General features: G+C 31.2%; 3 protein-coding genes and 1 long non-coding RNA gene across 5 annotated transcripts in view; 1 reads left to right on the plus strand and 3 right to left on the minus strand.

The window, feature by feature from the left end:
* LOC123211714 (uncharacterized protein At2g39795, mitochondrial-like) overlaps window positions 1-391 on the plus strand; it is a 59167-nt gene extending 58776 nt beyond the window's left edge. For both annotated transcript variants that reach the window (XM_044630559.1, XM_044630561.1), the window contains one exon: window positions 103-391. In XM_044630559.1, coding sequence (XP_044486494.1) covers window positions 103-265 — 163 coding nt within the window. In that variant the 3' untranslated portion in view covers window positions 266-391. The remainder of the gene's footprint in view (window positions 1-102) is intronic.
* Window positions 392-2350: 1959 nt separating this feature from the next.
* On the minus strand, window positions 2351-3241 carry LOC123212499 (zinc finger protein 1-like). Its single transcript, XM_044631659.1, has one exon. It carries the CDS (start codon window positions 3239-3241, stop codon window positions 2426-2428), a length of 816 nt encoding a protein of 271 aa, XP_044487594.1. The 3' UTR covers window positions 2351-2425.
* Window positions 3242-6662: 3421 nt separating this feature from the next.
* LOC123212574 lies at window positions 6663-7292 on the minus strand. Its single transcript, XR_006501564.1, has 2 exons — window positions 7059-7292; window positions 6663-6898 (listed from the first exon to the last, which is right to left on the minus strand). It is a non-coding gene; the product is annotated as an uncharacterized LOC123212574 (long non-coding RNA).
* Window positions 7293-9044: 1752 nt separating this feature from the next.
* LOC123210017 (Golgi SNAP receptor complex member 1-1-like) lies at window positions 9045-15023 on the minus strand. The gene is made up of 5 exons (XM_044628170.1): window positions 14737-15023; window positions 12569-12808; window positions 11406-11573; window positions 9816-9929; window positions 9045-9373 (listed from the first exon to the last, which is right to left on the minus strand). Exons 1-5 carry the CDS (start codon window positions 14773-14775, stop codon window positions 9260-9262), a joined length of 675 nt encoding a protein of 224 aa, XP_044484105.1. The 5' UTR covers window positions 14776-15023; the 3' UTR covers window positions 9045-9259.
* Between the last annotated feature and the right edge of the window lie 3160 nt (window positions 15024-18183).

The raw sequence follows: 18183 nt of genomic DNA on the forward strand, positions 1-18183 counted from the left end.
CTTTTTTTTTTATTCGAAGTTATAATATTTGGGTTATGTTACTGCATCTTATATGGAGATTTTTGAAGCAGTGCTGGTTTGTTTCTGTTTTGTTGTTAACAGGGAATTGGATGATGAGCTACAAGACTCACTTTATACATACTTGGAGGAAAGAGGTATAGATGAACAACTGGCTATTTTCTTGCATGAATACATTAGAAACAAGGAAAAAACTGAGTTCATTGGATGGATGCAATCTGTCAAATCATACATTGAGAAGAAGTAGAGATGTTTCTGCAATGTTCTGGCTGAAAATTTTGGTGTTATAATAGAAAAATTTCCTTGTAAGTGAACTGACACTTGTATTGAGAGGACAAGTTACAAAGTTAATGAATAAATATAATTGGTCTGATTTGTTGTCTCCCTGAGAACTTGTTGAGCTTCAAAATTCATCAGTTAATAGATCTTCATCATGTTGAAATTTATAGTATATGTAATCTATTTCAAAATGCTTGCGATGATGTTAAAAGCACTTTCCAAATTACATTCAAATTAAGCTAATCAAGGATTATCAATCCTAATAAGAGACCAACATTATGTTTTTGTTTCAATTGAACTAAAAATGAATAAAAAGAAAAATTGATAGTGACAGGTGGGGGTATACATGTGTAATGGCACAAGTCAGATAGAAAATGTGATAGATTGAAATTGGATTTGGAGACATCTCCACCTGCTTTAAAGCATGAAGCTTTTCAACAATGTTAAGTTAGTTTTAAAGACGACAGACTAACCCTTCTTTTTTTAATTCTGATAAGATGTTGAAAGAGAAGACCAGTTTCACCTAATTTCAGCAAAATGATATCTCCACATTCTCACGTGCTTTTCAATTGTTCCTTAACCCAGAGGCAACATCAAAGGGTTATTTTTTTCCATTAATTCTTCGAGGATAAAGCCAGTCCAACAGTAAGAAAATTGACAACCCAACTGAATTATGACAAGTGGCAGAAGCCCAGATGAGTTATTCAACGTTTTGTGCCCACAAATCACATCTCTTCTCATGTTAATGTTAATGTGAGATTTGAATAATAATTAAGTGTCATAATTGCAAGATTTCTGTTGCTTTTAACATCTTGATTCTCGGAAAATCAATCAATCAAGGGAATCTCTTAGGTGATAAATCAAGATTTACTCTTATTATTAAATCAACAAAAAATATAATGATGTTGATAGCATAGCAAAAACACTCATTTTATTTATAATTTTATATGCCATCACTAAGTCACACCTACCTCTTTCTTTCATGCCTCCACTACCTTCTATCATTTTTTTTTAAATTTTATTTATCCTACTGATCCAAATTTTCAATAAGAATTAAAGAAATGATTAATTAATAAATATTTTTTGAAATTTTGGAAAAAAATTTATATTAATTAATTTTATATGTTAATATAAATAATGTAAATTATAGCCATTTATTAGTAGTTAATTAATATGAGAAAATCAAATAAAGGTAGTCAATTTATAAAACTGCAAGCGGGTCAAAAAGTTTTTCCTTTTTTATAATCAATCTATTAAATAAGAGTGAAAAATTTAATATTAAAATGTTATTAAAATTTTTTTAATTCTTATTCTTATATGTCATTATTAAATAAGTCAAAGATGTGCATACAGTAGACCTTGCGATGTTTAAAAAGTATTATTTTTTACATAATTTTATACCTAATAAATAATGATATATCATTGTATGAATAAATAATAAAATAATATTTAATAATAAAATAATATATCATCGTTATTTATATATAAAATTATAAAAATAATTTATTAATATTTAAACGTATAACACTGTATATTGACAACTAGAGTCACTCAAATTTCTACTTAGGGTCCATCTCTGTACAATCAAAAATGCAAATCAATTTTAGTTCATTTGCCATCAATTAAAATCATCAAACTTTTTCAATTCATTTGTCTCTCTCTCTCTTTGATAAAATGTTACATCCATCGCGTATTCTAATTAATGTTTAGAGATTTGAATTATATTATGGTGGTGGATATGGCATCAGCTGAAGTTTATTTCATTGTATTCAAGTGTGAGACCAAAGCCTAGAAGGAACGGGAAATTGCCAACCAAATGAGGAAAGAAAGAGATCTTTTACTGCTATAACATTAACTTTTGGCCAAAGAATAAGCTGAAATTAGTACAAGTTTATTAAACTTCATACTGGCAGCACCAAACTTGCACAGAATTTGAGCCATTTCATTAACTTCCAACTTAAGAATACTATTATTATTCCAATTAGCAAGAACCCTCAAAATCAATCTTCTATTGACAAATAAAAAATATTTACAGCAAAAAAACCATAAAAAAGGAAATCTATCTACACTGAAAAATAAAGGAGAAATAACAAAAACAATAATGAAAGAAAAGTTTAAAAGAGAATCTTTACAGCTTGAGGGACAAGTCCAGCTTTTGCAATTCATCTTGTTTCGTCTTAAAGGGGCTAACAAAATCGCACCAAAATCCTCCAATATTTCCTTCATTTACAGCAGGAAATTTTCTAACTCCTTCAAATCTCGCAGCTCCATTACTAGAAGATGATCCAGAGTTTGATAATCCCACTTGAAAATTATTCTCTTGTGAATTCAGTTTCCCAAACGCCGCTTGTCTCGGCCACCTGTTTTGCCCGTAAACATTCGAAGAAGCGATGGGTGAAGAGTCAAAAGACGGCTTGTGAATCATGGAGTGAACCTGAATTCCCAGTGATCGGTTGAACGAACCATGCAAAGGAAGAGACGCCATACTAGGATATCTGTTTAGTTGAGAATTGGAGTAAAGAAAAGACAAAGAAGCTGAAGTGTTGATCGATCTGTGTCCTCTTCTCGCCAGTGTTCTCTCTCGTTTATGCGCATTCTGGTGTCCCCCGAGCGCCTGTGAGCTGTAAAATTTTCTTTGACAGTAGTTGCATGAAAATACTCGAGGCTCGGTTTCATCATCATTACCTTCTTGAGGAGTTACAGCTGTAGTAGTAGCAGCTTCCTCTAATGAATCTCGGGTTGAAGAATTAGCAGATGTCTTAAAACAATCAATAAGGTTGAGCTCCGGATTCGACCCTTCATTGGAATCCTTGTTACCAACAATCAGATCCAACAAAATATGTTCTTCTTGACGACCTTTTGTTGATTGCTTTGGATTGTTGTCTTCCGAGATGATGGTGGAAGTAGATTGAGAGAGAGTTGGGTGTAATTTAGAAGGCTCCATAATGATAATGAAGATTATGAAATTGGCATTGGAAACCCTCCAGAATTTATTAGAAAGAGAGGTGAAGTGTCATTGACACGGTAATAAATGCCATGTGCATTTACAGTTACTCGGTCTTTGTATAGTTAGACTTACTGTATAAAATGTTTCTATTAACAGAAGTATATATGGTAAAGTCTGTAATTTAATAAAATTATGTCACATAATTATTAGGAATAAAATATGATAAAATAAATAAAAATTAAGAGAGAGAAGGGTTGTATTTATTAATTGAATAGTATTATATATACAAACAATAATGTATCATCATGTGATTAGATAATTAAAAATTAAAGATAAAATAATATCTAATCGATAATACGTTATTATTTATATATAAAATTATTTATATAGTATTATTGTAATTAATTTGATGGAAATTTATGAGGGAACACTTGTGCACTTTTTTTTTTTTTTGGGTATGAGCTGGTGAAACTTTTCAATGATTAGCTAGTAGCGTACACAAATCTAATTATTCTATGCGACAAAACTGATGAAACTTCAAAGGTAACCAAATTGTTCTTTAAAGAGACAGTGAAGCTTCATGGGTTTTCTGGGATCGAAATATAAAGTTCTTAAGTCATTTTTGAAAGACATTATGAGGAAGACTTGGAACTAAGCTCCTATTTAGCATCTCTCATCATCAACAAATTGATGATTAAATTGAGATCACCAATAGAACTTTGAGAATTATCTTAAGGACTTTGATGAGCAAACATATTAGAGATTAGGATGTCAAGGTTACTCGTATCGATTTTGCCTACAATCAATGTTTAAGTATTACAACGGGACATTCACCATTTAAGGCACCATACCACGTATTACCTTATTATCTATGCAACAAATAAATAATAAGATGAATGGTTTGTTATAGTAGCATTGCATGAGATTCATCCAATTATCAAATATTAATACTCAAAATATTAATCTCCCAATACCAAAATTAGTTTTTCGATCATGGAATCCCTTGATTAAATTATAGATTGATCAATCGCTTTAACTCAAACATCCGTAATAAGAAAACAAAGCATGCACAAATTTGGAATAAACAAAAATTGTTCAAAGTTAATCATATTAATTAATCTTCGTTTTGCCTAAACTTCTAGGATGTGGGAACCTGCAAATAACCCTAATTTTTGGAAATACAAATATTTTATTTAAAGAGCAAATTTAAAGCATGTTAGATCATATTAAATGTGCTAGATTTAGTTGTCTAATCTAGTGCATTCCGACTATTATTTGTGCTTTAATTTTTCATTAAAGGAATTAGGTTAAGTCATGATTTTATGGTTAAAGAAAATATAATATTTTTATGGAATTAAATCTCTCTCACACGGTGTAGTATTGACAGATGTCGATCATTCATGACCCCCAAGACATGCCCCCTAACTAGAATTCTCTAAAGGGCAACAGTGAAAACATAATAAGAACAAATGGTTGAAGATTTATGATTGAAAATGTTAGGTACGGTTCCACAGTGAAAGAAAGAAGCATAAGGCCAACGAAAAATTATTGTGCAATCACATCTTTGCATGGCTAATAAGAATTTGTTAGACTTTAAAGCCTGCAATTAATCATGCATAATCCTACCAGAAATGATAGTTTCAATAGGGCCTTTCTTTGCCCACTTTTTTATCTCTAACATTTTCTTGAGAAATAATTCATTGACAATTGATGGAGAAGTGAGAACTGCCTTTAATCTTTTTTTATTATTTCTCCATCACTCTTTGGCCTTCCATCGCTCTTTGCCCTTCTATTTTATTCTCCTGTAAAGGAAAGGGACAAGCAGAAGGTATGGGCAACGAATGAAGGAAAGCTTAAGCACATAATAACAGAAAAAAAAACAAAAAAGAAAAGAAGATTTAGATTGGTTGATGACAGAAGAATGTCTCCTTAGATTGAAGACCAGTCGATGTGGGTTGGACAGATTTAAAGATGACAAAAACTTCAGTCAGTTTTGAAGAATGATTGATGATCTTCTGCTATTTGATTATTTTTATAATAATTAGGAATATTGTATTCAGGAAAAAACAATAACAAAATGATGGATTTCTATGATAACGAGAAAGAGAAAGAAAATTACAAAGTTTTTATGATAATCTTTTTTATTACCGATATAATAATTTTAGCATGATACGGAAATAATAAAAGAATATATAGGTCAATTTCGTGATTTAGGATAAGTTTTATTTGAAATCACAAGTTTCAAATTTTTAATATTCTTTGAACATTTTTTTTATATATTTCCGTATGAAAGATTGGCCTACGAAATTTTGACATGATAATTAATTTATTAATAAAATTATTTGTATAACTTTTATATATAATTTTATATATAAATAATAATATATCACTATATAATTAAGTATTATTTTATCTTTAGTTTTTAATTATTTAATTATATAATTACACATAATTATTTATACACATAACACTACTTTTAATTTATTTGTATCATGAGTTTTGGATGATATATTCATTTTCTAATTATTAGTTGTTCTTTAAATATAAAAAATATATTTTTATATTTATTTATCAAAATAGGTGTTAGCTTTAAAAATTAATTTTTTTTATTCCATATATAATAAGTTAATGGAAATTATTCTTTTAGTATTATTAGTTATACTTTCCAACATTTATTACTTACCACATCACCACCGCCACTCCTCCTTTTCTACAGGCCAACCTCAAATCCCCACCGTCCATTCCCCCATCTATCATTCTCCTATCACTCTCCAATCTCTTCCTCACCCCACTCAAAATCCTACAACGGCAATTCACTATCCTACTTTGAACTCCACTCCTCTCAAAACGGCACCGCATCCACCTTTCGCAAAACTCAAATGACACCACACCACCATCAACGCCATTGCTACAAGGAACAATAACCCTCCCTATAATTGTCTTAATTTCAATCAGTTTCATTGTTTGTCATCCAAGTTCAAGTTGAAAATAGTGATTTGACACCCATATGTGTGATATTGAAATTCATTGTAGTATACTTAAGCTTTAATTTTAAAACTAATACACTAAGATGAATGTTAAGACAATTCATATATTTAAAAAAAAAAAAAACAAAATGAGTAGTACTATAACACAATTTTATACATAAATAATGATCTGTCATATGATTGATATTCTTAGGATTATAATATAAGATTATGTAAATGATTTATAAATTCTTTAAAACATCTTCTACCTAAAAAGGGTCTTTATGCATATTTTAATGGATTATTAATTAATTATAATTAGGGTAATCTTTAAACACAAGCATGCCTAAGATATAGATAAAATTTTTAAGATTCCCAAATGATTTTCTTGGCTTAAAGTTATTGTGTCGGTGGGAACATGATAGAAGTAAATTGCAAATTGAAACCTCATAAGAACTCTTCAAATCAAGAGTTCATGTATTGAGACATGAGATTTGATAGAATTGCATATTTTGATGACAATAAAAGAAGCAAGCGTGCAGCTCAGCTCTTTACAATGTCTGAGGTTTCACATAAAAATAATTAGGTTAATTATTTTGCGAAATCTCTGTTCTCTAATCTCAATTTTCTTGTAATTGCTGCACATTATTTGAGCTAGAAGAAGTCGTCGTCTTTGAAAACTCTCCACCTATGAAGCCAGACCCAATTGATAATATCGATTGAAAGAAGACAAAGTTGAAGAACATTAGACTAGAATGCACACTGTTCAAAATATATTGGAGGATCTCATGTTACTTGGAAAAGATCATTAAAAGGAAGAGGATCGAAATGAAAACGAAGCTACGTACCCACATGTTAACAGGAGAAGGGTGAGGGGACAAGTGGGAGATGAAGAAGTTGATGTGGAGAGAGGTTAAATGCCTCCATTGTGCTGTCCTATGAAGCTTGAAACTTTAATAGATGGATTATCATCAGCATAAAAATTCTCTCAAATTAACTACTGCTGAAGAAAGTCATATATAAGTTTATAAGATTGAATATAATACTAAGTGCATGCTTTTGAGATGATATGTTTTGCATACTGCTAAGAAAAAGCCAATACGATTCCTCTTTTATTGGCTCTTTGGCTTCCTTTATCTTATCAAATTGAATCGAAATCTCTTTTCTTAGATCTCTACGTCTCTCTTTCTATCTCTATTACAATATATATATATAATTAATTAATTAATTACTGATATATTATAATTAAATGATGTCACATCTTCTTGTATTGAAAGGGATTTTATACATTAAATTCATGAATATAATGTAAAGTGACTTCTAATGTTATGTACCCATCACGTATTAAAATTAGGAGTTTGGTAAGATTACTCCTGAGATTTTCGAATTTATCATTTGGATGTGGATGATAACTTTTTACATTTTATATTAAATGGATCTTCAAAATCTAAAAGATTGTATCACTTATATCTCTTAGTGTTAGAGGGGGGAAAATGACAAATTTATTCTTATAAAAATAAAAAAAATTTAAGACTTGAATCTTGGGTGGATAGAGAAATGAATATTTCATTACTGTTTAGTAAAAGGGTGAGAATGAAACCATAAATAGTTTGTTTGGGTGAGAAGGGAAATAAACATGTTGCTGCAAACGGCAATATTTTAGTTTTTGAACTTGCTTTGATATTCATGAGGCTATTGTACTTACATCCAAATGACAACAATTTTCATCGATTAGATATTGCTCTGCTTGCTGCTTCTCTGGAAATTGATTTTCATCTTGAAGACCTACTTCTGCTTGCATTCTTTCGTGCAAGCAAAATCCACATGTTGGGAAGAAAGAATGCTGATTGCTGAGTGGGGTTTGGAAGGGGTAGAATGATATGGTCTGTCATTCGCGTTTTAGTTATTGTTTAGTGTTGTTTATCATTGTTCTTCTTAAGTATGACAACATCTTCTGAAAAGGTTCATTCGAATGTTGTTATTTGATCATCTGAATTCTATATTTCTTGTCTGGAGTTTGTGCTGAATTTATTGATTGTGGCAAGATGCTAAATCCACCCACTGCTATCTTATAATTTGTGGAACATTGAATTGATTTGAATTGTGCAATTCTATCTGCAAAATTAGATTCTATTTCTACAGGCAATAGCGCCATTCTTCTCAGCAGTTGTGTTAAAGATGCTGGTTAATACAATTATGAAGGATCCTCAACTTTGGCCATTTTAAGGTATGAACTATGATCTAAATCAGACTAAATCGTGATTTTTCAATTATTATTTGGTTTGAGGTTTTGCTAATTTAAAAACTATCAAAATTTCAAAAATAGCTTACAACTTTCATCATATTACCTCTTAATTAAAAAATGGAATAGCATTTAATCATAAGCAAAAATATTTAAGATGAATGACAAAGGAATATGAAAGTCCTCTAAAATTTGTACAATAGTATCCCAAAACATAGGCATATCAATATAAGAAAAGAATCATTGCTATGATGACTTGCCTTTCATCCAACATTACAAAATTACTCAAGATAACAAAAATTTAGCATTACCCCATCTTTCAATCTTGGGAACCTTTCAATTGTTTTCATGACATGAGTTGAAATGGCCCCTCACATTCTTCCCCCTTCAATCTCTTTGCATCTTTTACACTATTTGCCTAGACTTTATACTATTCTTGATTAATTATTTTCCCAGAAACAAGGATCTAATATAATATTTGCCAAAAAAAAATATATAGGATTAACATTTCATTGTCCAGGGATATAAGATGATGCTTATGTGCGAATCACTATTTTCAGGAATCAAATGAAAATTAAAACTGTGGCGATGATGCAGAAAAATAACATTTGTGTCTGACACTGACACTTTCACTTACCACATGATAGGTCTGTCTACAAATCCGTTGTTCTGAGCTTTACTGTTATAGAGATGAAGAAAACACAATGGACTACCAAGAGGTAACAATTTCACAATAGTATAACAACAGAAGAGCAGCCTCTTTTAACCCACTATTATAAAGCATCAAGATAAGGTATCATCAGATTCTCACTTTGTCAACCAATAGATAAAAATCAGAAATGTGCATACGGATGCAACGAGAGAAAGAATGATGGTATCCATTGACTTTTTTCTCTTTATTGCTGAAAGAATGTTATTTACCTGCAATGTTTTATCAATGGAGTGCACTGATCAATACAGGGATACTAGCAGTTCAATATTGGCCCAAAAAAGAAAAAAGAATACAAACAAAAATATATGCTAAGGAAGATTGGTCTTATAGGTATGTGATCATTCCCATATGTTTTGTCTCTGTGTTAAATGATGTCAACTTGATTCCTGAACCATTTGCAATTTCTTTCAGCATCATTCAATGCATTTATGTATAATGTATTGAAACGTTATTTATAGTATATTTCAAAATCTGGACTCTTTTTCTATGTGACTAATCCTTTTCTCATGCCTCTTAACTCTTTTTATGAGTCCAAATGCCATGGAAAGCAATAAGATTCAAATTCCAGTTCATGGATATGATAAATTAGCTCTGAAATACAATAAATTAGTATTTAAGATATTGGATAACCACATTAAGAAAAGTTCATACCGAGGGAAGGCGGCTGCTAACATTACTGAGCTTTGAGTTGATGCCCCCAAAAGTTGAACGTTGAAGAACCAGTGCACCAAGAGTTGCTTGAGCTTGTGAAATCACAGAATCCATCTGCAGCACCAGAATATGATAGACAATTTTGATGAAAAGCTATAACGGAAATAAATAGCAGTAAACATTTGCAGCTTAATATCCTTTCTTTTAATTATATTCCAGATAATGTGCCTCCATAGAAATTCTGCAACTCTTCATCTTAATACATTAACAAACAAATTCAATCAATAGTTTTATTTTAATGCTACTTCTATATCTTGATCCTGTGCTTGGGCAACTGGCTTGAAGATTGTAAGACCTCTTAAGGTCTATGTAAGGAGGAATAGAGTAGCACATACATGAGAAAATCAGTTGAGGGCTGAAATGGTCTTGAAAGATTCATGAGAAGGTAATTGGGCAATGTGGTAGCAGCTGGTTGAAAGGAGAGAGATACAAGTGGGTACTTCTTTGGAGGAAGGCGGGATTGTTGGCGATATTGGAGAATATTTTGATAGCTTGTGCTAGGGAGGTCTCTGGCTTCTCAAACTGTGAGAATTTCCGTTTTGCTGCTTCTTTTCTCTGCTCTTTGTAGGCTATCTGATTGTAATTTGTAGCAGTTGAGTGAAAATAGTGGGATTCTCCAGCTAAGTTTATAAATAAAATCAGATTCCTTATACTTATTCACTATCTATTTGTGTTTAGTGGAGTGTTCGGACTTTGGATTCTCCAGCATACTCAACATTACAAAACATTGTAATTAAAATTAATTCCATCCACAAAAACTTCCCACTATCAACCATCATCATGTATTAACTTTCCAAACAAAACACCACATTTGCAGATTGGCAGCTACCTTTCTTTAAGCATATCATCTTTCAATGGATGATAACAGATATACAGAAAAGAAGTATAAATAATTTATTTAGCAAACCCAAAAAACAGTAAGATAATTAGAATTGGATGCAAAATTGCCAATCCACCTTATTGGTATCTAGAGATTCTGTTACAGCTTGTTAGAGCACCTACATATTAATCAAGACAGCTCAACAGAAACATATTATATCACTGAAGATAACCTGGAAGCACATATGGTGACTAGAAACAGAAAAGATAGATAATTCAAAGGGTTGAGCTTTGTGGTACAAATCCCCTTGGGGCCACCAACTAACGATATTTATATTCTAGAAGTTTTCTGGCCACTAAAGTTGCAGGGCCCAAAAGTAGTCCCAATTTAGAACTCAGAGAGCATGTAAGAAGGATTGCAGAATTTGGGTATAAGGGGAAGAAAAACAGAAAAGAGATTGCACAATACATTTATTCTTTGGTTCCTCATTCTTTACAGACAAACTAACCAATTGTCATAATGAAGTCTACAATGTCATGGCAATCTAAAGCATCATTTCATTATGAGAGAATATATATATATATATATATATATATATATATATATATATATATATATATATATATATATATATATATATATATATATATTGCCACTTAATTTAACCAAAAAAGAGGAAGAACAAGAACAAGAATAATTCGTATACATACCTGTCCTGTACTTCGGCTAATGGATGCATGCTCTTTAAGGAGAGCTTGTTCTGCAGAACCACCACCTTCCTCCAAATCTAATCTAGTCCTATCAAACTCCCTAAAATCCTCAAGGAGTGAAGCATGTTCTTGCTTAGCTTTAAGGCTGGACCGGAGACGATAAAATTCCTGCACTTCAATCATGTCTAACAAGAAGTTGGTGCCCATTGGTGCAATCTAATAGCTCATACCAAACAAAAGCAAAATCAACTAACCAAAAATTCAAAAAACTAAGCTGGTCAAACATGCTACCTTCACCTAGCCATAAGTCTGAAAACTCTCCATTAACAAATGAAGAGCTTTAAATGAACTTTAAAGGTGTATTTTGATCAATATCCCACATCTCAAGACTCAAAAGTCTAAATCCTTGTCTTTAAAAATGAAGATGGGCATAAATACAACAACAAACCTGAAGAACTAATTTGTTAATGGACGGATTGTATTTACAAACTACAAGATGTGTTGATGATATGAAGTTCTAGAAACTAACTTGTTTGACAAACAGAATGATGTAAGAAATATAATGAGTAATTTGAAAAAATCTCAAACTGCATAATTATCCAATTTCAAAAAGTATTATGCATTAATGACACAATAAGGCTAAACTCACATCTAACATTAAGAAATCAGATCTCCACGGTTCAAGCTCTAAGAAAAATTAAACCTGTTTTACTTTGTTATTGATAGTGTTCAATAGGAAGCCATAAAACTCTGGTATAACCACTTTTAAGACACAAGAGAGTCATGTATTAAGGAAAAAGATCACCAGCTCCATGGCTTCTCCTTAATCCAAAACCCAGTAAGTCTGTCATGTATTTTTATTTAGAGAGAAAATAATGAAGTGAAGAAAGTCATATATGTTAAGGGAAAAGATTGCAGTTACATTTCTTCCTGTTGAACCACAAAACCCAAGAAAAGTATTACATGTATTTTTATATAGAGAAAAGGAGCAGAGAACATAGTTTAAAGCTGAGCACTGAAGACAGATGTCAGACTCAAGCAACTAAGATATTATAGTAGCATTTATACAAAAGATCAATGTTCATCTGCACGCCAGTTCAAATAACAGAATGTCATTCAAGTTCAGTCACACCTGCTAAAGGTCAATTAAGAAGCCATGATACCTGAGTAAGATCTTGGAGAATTTCCTGATGACGAGTTAGAGTGTGAGAAACCATTTCAGATCCTCCAGATGAAACCCAATCTTGCATTTGAATATTGACTTGTTGTAGCTGTTTTAGTAGTCTTTCTATCCCAGATTCAAGATCATTCTCTGCTGCATCAACTTTACTAGAGACCTTAGTGGAAACAAGCTTTCGATACGAATTCATCTGCTCATCCAACTGTGCTTCCAGTTTTCTTGCCTGAAATTATTCATAAATCAATCATTTGCTTAAAAGATAAATAATAATGAGATTACCTTGGCAAGAAATATTAAGTATAAATAAATTCAACTGAGCAGAAATTAAAGCGAAGTTGTCAACCAATTCAAAGTTTAAAAATGGGAACTACAACAGCAAAACAGGTGAGCAAACAGTTTTCACAAGAAATCTGCAAAGTTCTTATAATATACCTGTTCTCTAAGATTTATGTTCTTGCATCCCCAAAGACAAACCAACATTGCTTATCATTTTAACCAATCCAATTTTGAAATATGTGTCAGGAGGTAATTTAGATGAGATTAGGATTATATCAAAAGAATTTTTAAAGGAAGTTATACAAACTACCCCTTTCCTAAGATTTGAGAGTGTTTGTGCCACTAAATTTAAGAACAATCTCATTTTCTGTTTGCTATACTCAAAGGTCATGATCACTGGAATAAGACAACCAATGTGCCTCTATTATTTTTTATAAGAAACTTTAGAGTTTAGACAGACAATAAGCCTAAAATTAAATCAATCTAATTTGTATATTTGGTCAAGTAAAGGTCATAGTCACTGGAATCTAACAAAGGCCATTAAACCCCAATTTTTAACTATGGTTTTCAACTTCATAATAGTATTCATGTCATCCCTGATCCAGTGATCCCACAAGAAGGAAGTTCAAATTTCAGGAACTGCAGCAATCTAGCCTAGGTAAGAATAAATATGAAAGAAATTGTCATCAACAGACTTCTCTGGGGAAACCAAATTTGCAATTCACAATTAATGGGGACCAAAGAATATCTGTAGTCCATCAATGTTATGCTTGACTTCTCTCACATTTAATTCACATGAAAAAGTAATCCAAAGGAGGGATTATAGATTAAAAAATCTGTCTCCTTCTTGGTGTGTCATGTAGAAGTGAAGAGACCCTTGCTCATGTAGTCCTTCATTGTACTTGTACCATCCCCAAAATAAGGAAAAACAAACACAGTCTTCATTTCATCTTGTGAAGCACCATACAAGGAGAACAACTCAAGGACCTAATTAACAGAACAAGAATCCATCCATCTTTTATCAACCACTGTGCTACAATAACAAATGCAATATTGACAAGACCCTTTCTGGTGGACAGGAAGCTGATTGCAAAGAAGCAAATCACATCACATCCCACCTTGGAAGACAGTTAAACATGTCATATGACTTGCTATCCAGAAAAAAAAAAAAGGGAAACATCTCCAATCAGAAGCCAACATATGATTGCACCAAGTTACACCAGCGACTTAGTACAATTCTTTTCACGATCAGGAAAGACAGCTCTCCTTTCTTGATATACAAGAACTACCTGATTTAAATACAAAATAGAAGCACTGACCTAACTATAGCCACAAGAAATTCCTAAGTTAAATGTTCATCAGAAGAAAGCAAGGCTGCACATCAATGAGGCAGAAATACTAATTTCACCTCACACCAAACAAACTTCTAACCTTATAAAGGATCTAATAAGTTAACAATTTGATTTTCCTTCCAGCCTTTCATTCTCTACAAAGTCAGACACAGCTTTAAGGTAACCAATCTCCTTAATTAGAAATACTTTGAGGTCAATGGACAACTGAATTCTTAATGCCTTCAAAAGAATCTCGCAAATAACATCAGATCCATATAATTCTTATTCCCTAAATTTCCAAATCTCGCACACCATCTAGAAAACTTACCAGATTAATTAAGTACCAAACTGTAACACAGATTAATCGAGTCAAATTATTGGTTATCCAATGCAATCAAACAATAGTATGTAATTCATCTAACATTAATCGCAATGCTCGATATCGTAAACAATTCCACAATTTAGTTCCAATTTTTTTTGCAACCAAATAGAACTCAGCACGAAATCTGAGAAAATAAGAATCAAAATCAAAAGAGAAACGAACCTGTTTGCGTAACGCGTCCCATGAGCTCGGTACTTCCATAGTCGAACGGCAATTCAATCTCTCAAAACTCTTCTCCTCGATTGTTTAGATATTTTTCTTTTTTTTTTAATTTAGAGTTTTGTTGTTTGCTTTGCTTGTTTAAATATGAGACACAGAATGAATGAAATGTTCGGATTTAGGGGTTGTTCGGAGATGGAGACAGATTGTCTGCCCACAACGGCAATTAGGCCGATTGCTTAATCGCTAATCTATTAGCCTGGGACGAATCTGATCCTGTGTTATAAATTTGAGTAAATCACGACAAAAAGTTGTACGTTATTGCAAAAAATGACCTGGAGGTACAATGCCGTTATAGCTTATGATTGTAGGAAATATAAAGCTGCCTATTGTAGGGTATTCTATCTCGTCAATCTGGCTCGGCGTGCTTTGTTGATGGATTCGCGGTGAGGTCAAATTAAAATAAGGGATATTAATTAAAATAGACACTCACTTTTTCGTTTAAACGTTTTTCGGCAGTAATTCATACGTTTTATCTTTTTAAATAAATTAAATTTTTCATTTCAAAAATACCCTCATTTAATTTTTTAACGTTTACCGTAGTATTTCACGGATTAATTACTTACGTTTAACTATACGCATTAAGATTTATCTGTAATGAATAAAATCTATAAATTGAAAAACATATATACTATAAATTGAATAAAATCTGTAGATTAAAAATGTTAATCTATGAATAAAATTGAAAAACACACTGAAAATCTATAGATTGAATAAAATTTATGAATAAAATCTACAAATTTTATAAAATTTATTTTATAAAATCTATAAATTTATAAAATAATTAAATTTAAAATTGATTGATATATATGAAAAATAATGGATATATCGAAAACGGTACGTTTTTCTTAAAACGGTGCGTTTTCTCAAAAGGGGTGCAGGAAAGTGTTAAGGGGTGCAGGAAGGGAATGAAAATACAAACGAGTGTATAAAAATACAAATGGGTGCATGAAAATGTCAAAGGTGCGTGAAAATACAAATGGATGCATGAAAATACAAAACAAGTGCGTAAAAATATAAACGGATATCTGAAAATGTGAAAGAGTGCGTGAAAATACAAACAGGTGTGTGAAAATGTGAAAGGATGCGTGAAAATGTGAAGGGGTGTGAGAATTGACTAAAGGGTGCGGGAAATGTGTAAGGGGTGCGGGAAATTGCACCTCTCCACGCACCCCTTTATATTATATAAAGGGGTGCAGTAAATGTGTATATATATATTATATATTAATAATATATATTTTTTATATTTCATGCACCTGCACTCATTCCCGCATCCTTTCTCGCACCCTTTAGTCAATTCTCGCACTTTTTTCGAAATTGTCACACCCTTTCAGTAATTACTGCACTCTTTTGGTAATTGCTTAACGAGTGCGATAATTTCTAAAAGGGTGTGGAAATTGACTAAAGGGTGCGGGAAGAGGTGCGAGTCTATAAAAGGATACGAGTGTATGAAGAGGTACGAGAATGGGTGGAGGTGCATAGAATATAAAAAATATATATTATATTAATAATATCTATATATATATTATATTATATATATTATTAATATAATATATATATATATATATATATATATTATATTATATTAATAATATAATATATTATATTATATATATACATTTACTGCACCCCTTTATATATAAAGGGGTGAGTGGAGGGTGCGGGAAATGCATTTCCCGCACCCCTTTATATAATATAAAGGGGTGCGTGGAGGGGTGCAATTTCCCGCACCCCTTACACATTCCCCGCACCCCTTTATATAATATAAAGGGGTGTAATTTCACGTACTTTTTAATAAATTTTTGTACCCTTTCACGCACATACATCAATTTTCGCACCCTTTCATGTACCCGTATCTTTTGGTCAATTTCTGCACATTTTCACATTTTCACGCATCTGTTTGTATTTTTACGCACCTCTTTACATTTTCACGCACCCTTCATATTTTCACGCACCCGTTTGTATTTTTACGCACCCTTTCACATTTTCACGCACTTATTTATATTTTTACGCACTTGTTTTGTATTTTCATGCATCCGTTTATATTTTCATGCACCCCTTTACATTTTTATGCACTCATTTGTATTTTTATACACTCGTTTGTATTTTCATTCCCTTCCTGCACCCCTTTGAGAAAATGCACTATTTTGAGAAAAACATACCATTTTCGATATATCCATTATTTTTCATATATATCAATCAATTTTAAATTTAATTATTTTATAAATTTATAGATTTTATAAAATAAATTTTATAAAATTTGTAGATTTTATTCATAAATTTTATTCAATCTATAGATTTTTAATGTGTTTTTCAATTTTATTCATAGATTAAAATTTTCAATCTGTAGATTTTATTCAATCTGTAGTATATCTGTTTTTCAATCTATAGATTTTATTCATTATAAATAAATTAATCTTAATGTGTATAGTTAAATGTAAGTAATTAATCGACGAAATACTACGGTAAACGTTGAGAAATTAAATGAGGGTATTTTTGGAATAAAAAATTCAATTTGCTTAAAAATGTAAAACGTATGAATTGCTGCCGAAAAACGTTTAAGCGAGAAAGTGACTGCCTATTTTAATTAATATCCCTTAAAATAATTTATCAAGAAAATATCGGAAACTAAAGTTTAAAAAGATTCCGATTATTTCTGTTTAGATGTTAAATAATTATAAAATAGCACCGATATGCGCATGCCCTGGTGGATATATAAATATATAATATTATTTTTTTAATTCAAAATTATTTCATTACTTAATAATATATATTAAATATATATTTATTTATGTATATAAAATAAATACATATAATTTTATTGATTATAAAATATTTAGACTTTTAAGGCCAAATGACTGTTTTCTACCCAAATTTTTTCATAATCTAGAAATTGTACTGGTCACAGACGAAAAACTTAAATACTAATATATAAACTAACTTTTATTAGAATGTTTCATTAGAAGTAAAGATAAAATTATTATTGTATTTGTAAATTGTAAAATTTTATATTATTTTCCTCTCTTAATTTAAAAAATTAATAATTTCTCTCATTATTAAACTTTTAAAACTGCAGCCCTGCCCCCCCCCCCCCCCCCCCCCCCCCCCCCACAAGGGTAAGTTCTAGGTTGTCTTTCCTGCCCTTGACCGGCTTTTTCATCATCTTCTTCTTCCTCGACCGACGTTCCCACCAAACCAATTTTATCATATAAAAATGATTTATCTTTGTCTGACTAATGAATTGATATTAGAAGAATCTTTTTTTAATTCAAAACTCTAACCCAAAAATCATCTAATCACGTAAATCTTTATGATAAAATATATAAAATATGATAAAGATTAATTTACTAATCTTTTCAACCATTTTGGTGTCCAAAAAATGATCGAAAT

This window comes from Mangifera indica, chromosome 3 (assembly GCF_011075055.1).
Source record: "Mangifera indica cultivar Alphonso chromosome 3, CATAS_Mindica_2.1, whole genome shotgun sequence".
In the NCBI taxonomy this organism is placed as follows: domain Eukaryota; kingdom Viridiplantae; phylum Streptophyta; class Magnoliopsida; order Sapindales; family Anacardiaceae; genus Mangifera; species Mangifera indica.

Bases quoted from the DNA above. Each gene is read 5' to 3' on its own strand.
- LOC123212499 (XM_044631659.1), bottom strand. From the start codon at position 3,241: ATGGAGCCTTCTAAATTACACCCAACTCTCTCTCAATCTACTTCCACC.
- LOC123210017 (XM_044628170.1), bottom strand. From the start codon at position 14,775: ATGGAAGTACCGAGCTCATGGGACGCGTTACGCAAACAG. The intron at 11,574-12,568 runs GTATCATGGCTT...ATTGAAGTGCAG, and splicing joins TTCTCCAAGATCTTACTCAG to GAATTTTATCGTCTCCGGTC. The intron at 9,374-9,815 runs GTATGAACTTTT...AAAACATTGCAG, and splicing joins TTAGCAGCCGCCTTCCCTCG to GTAAATAACATTCTTTCAGC.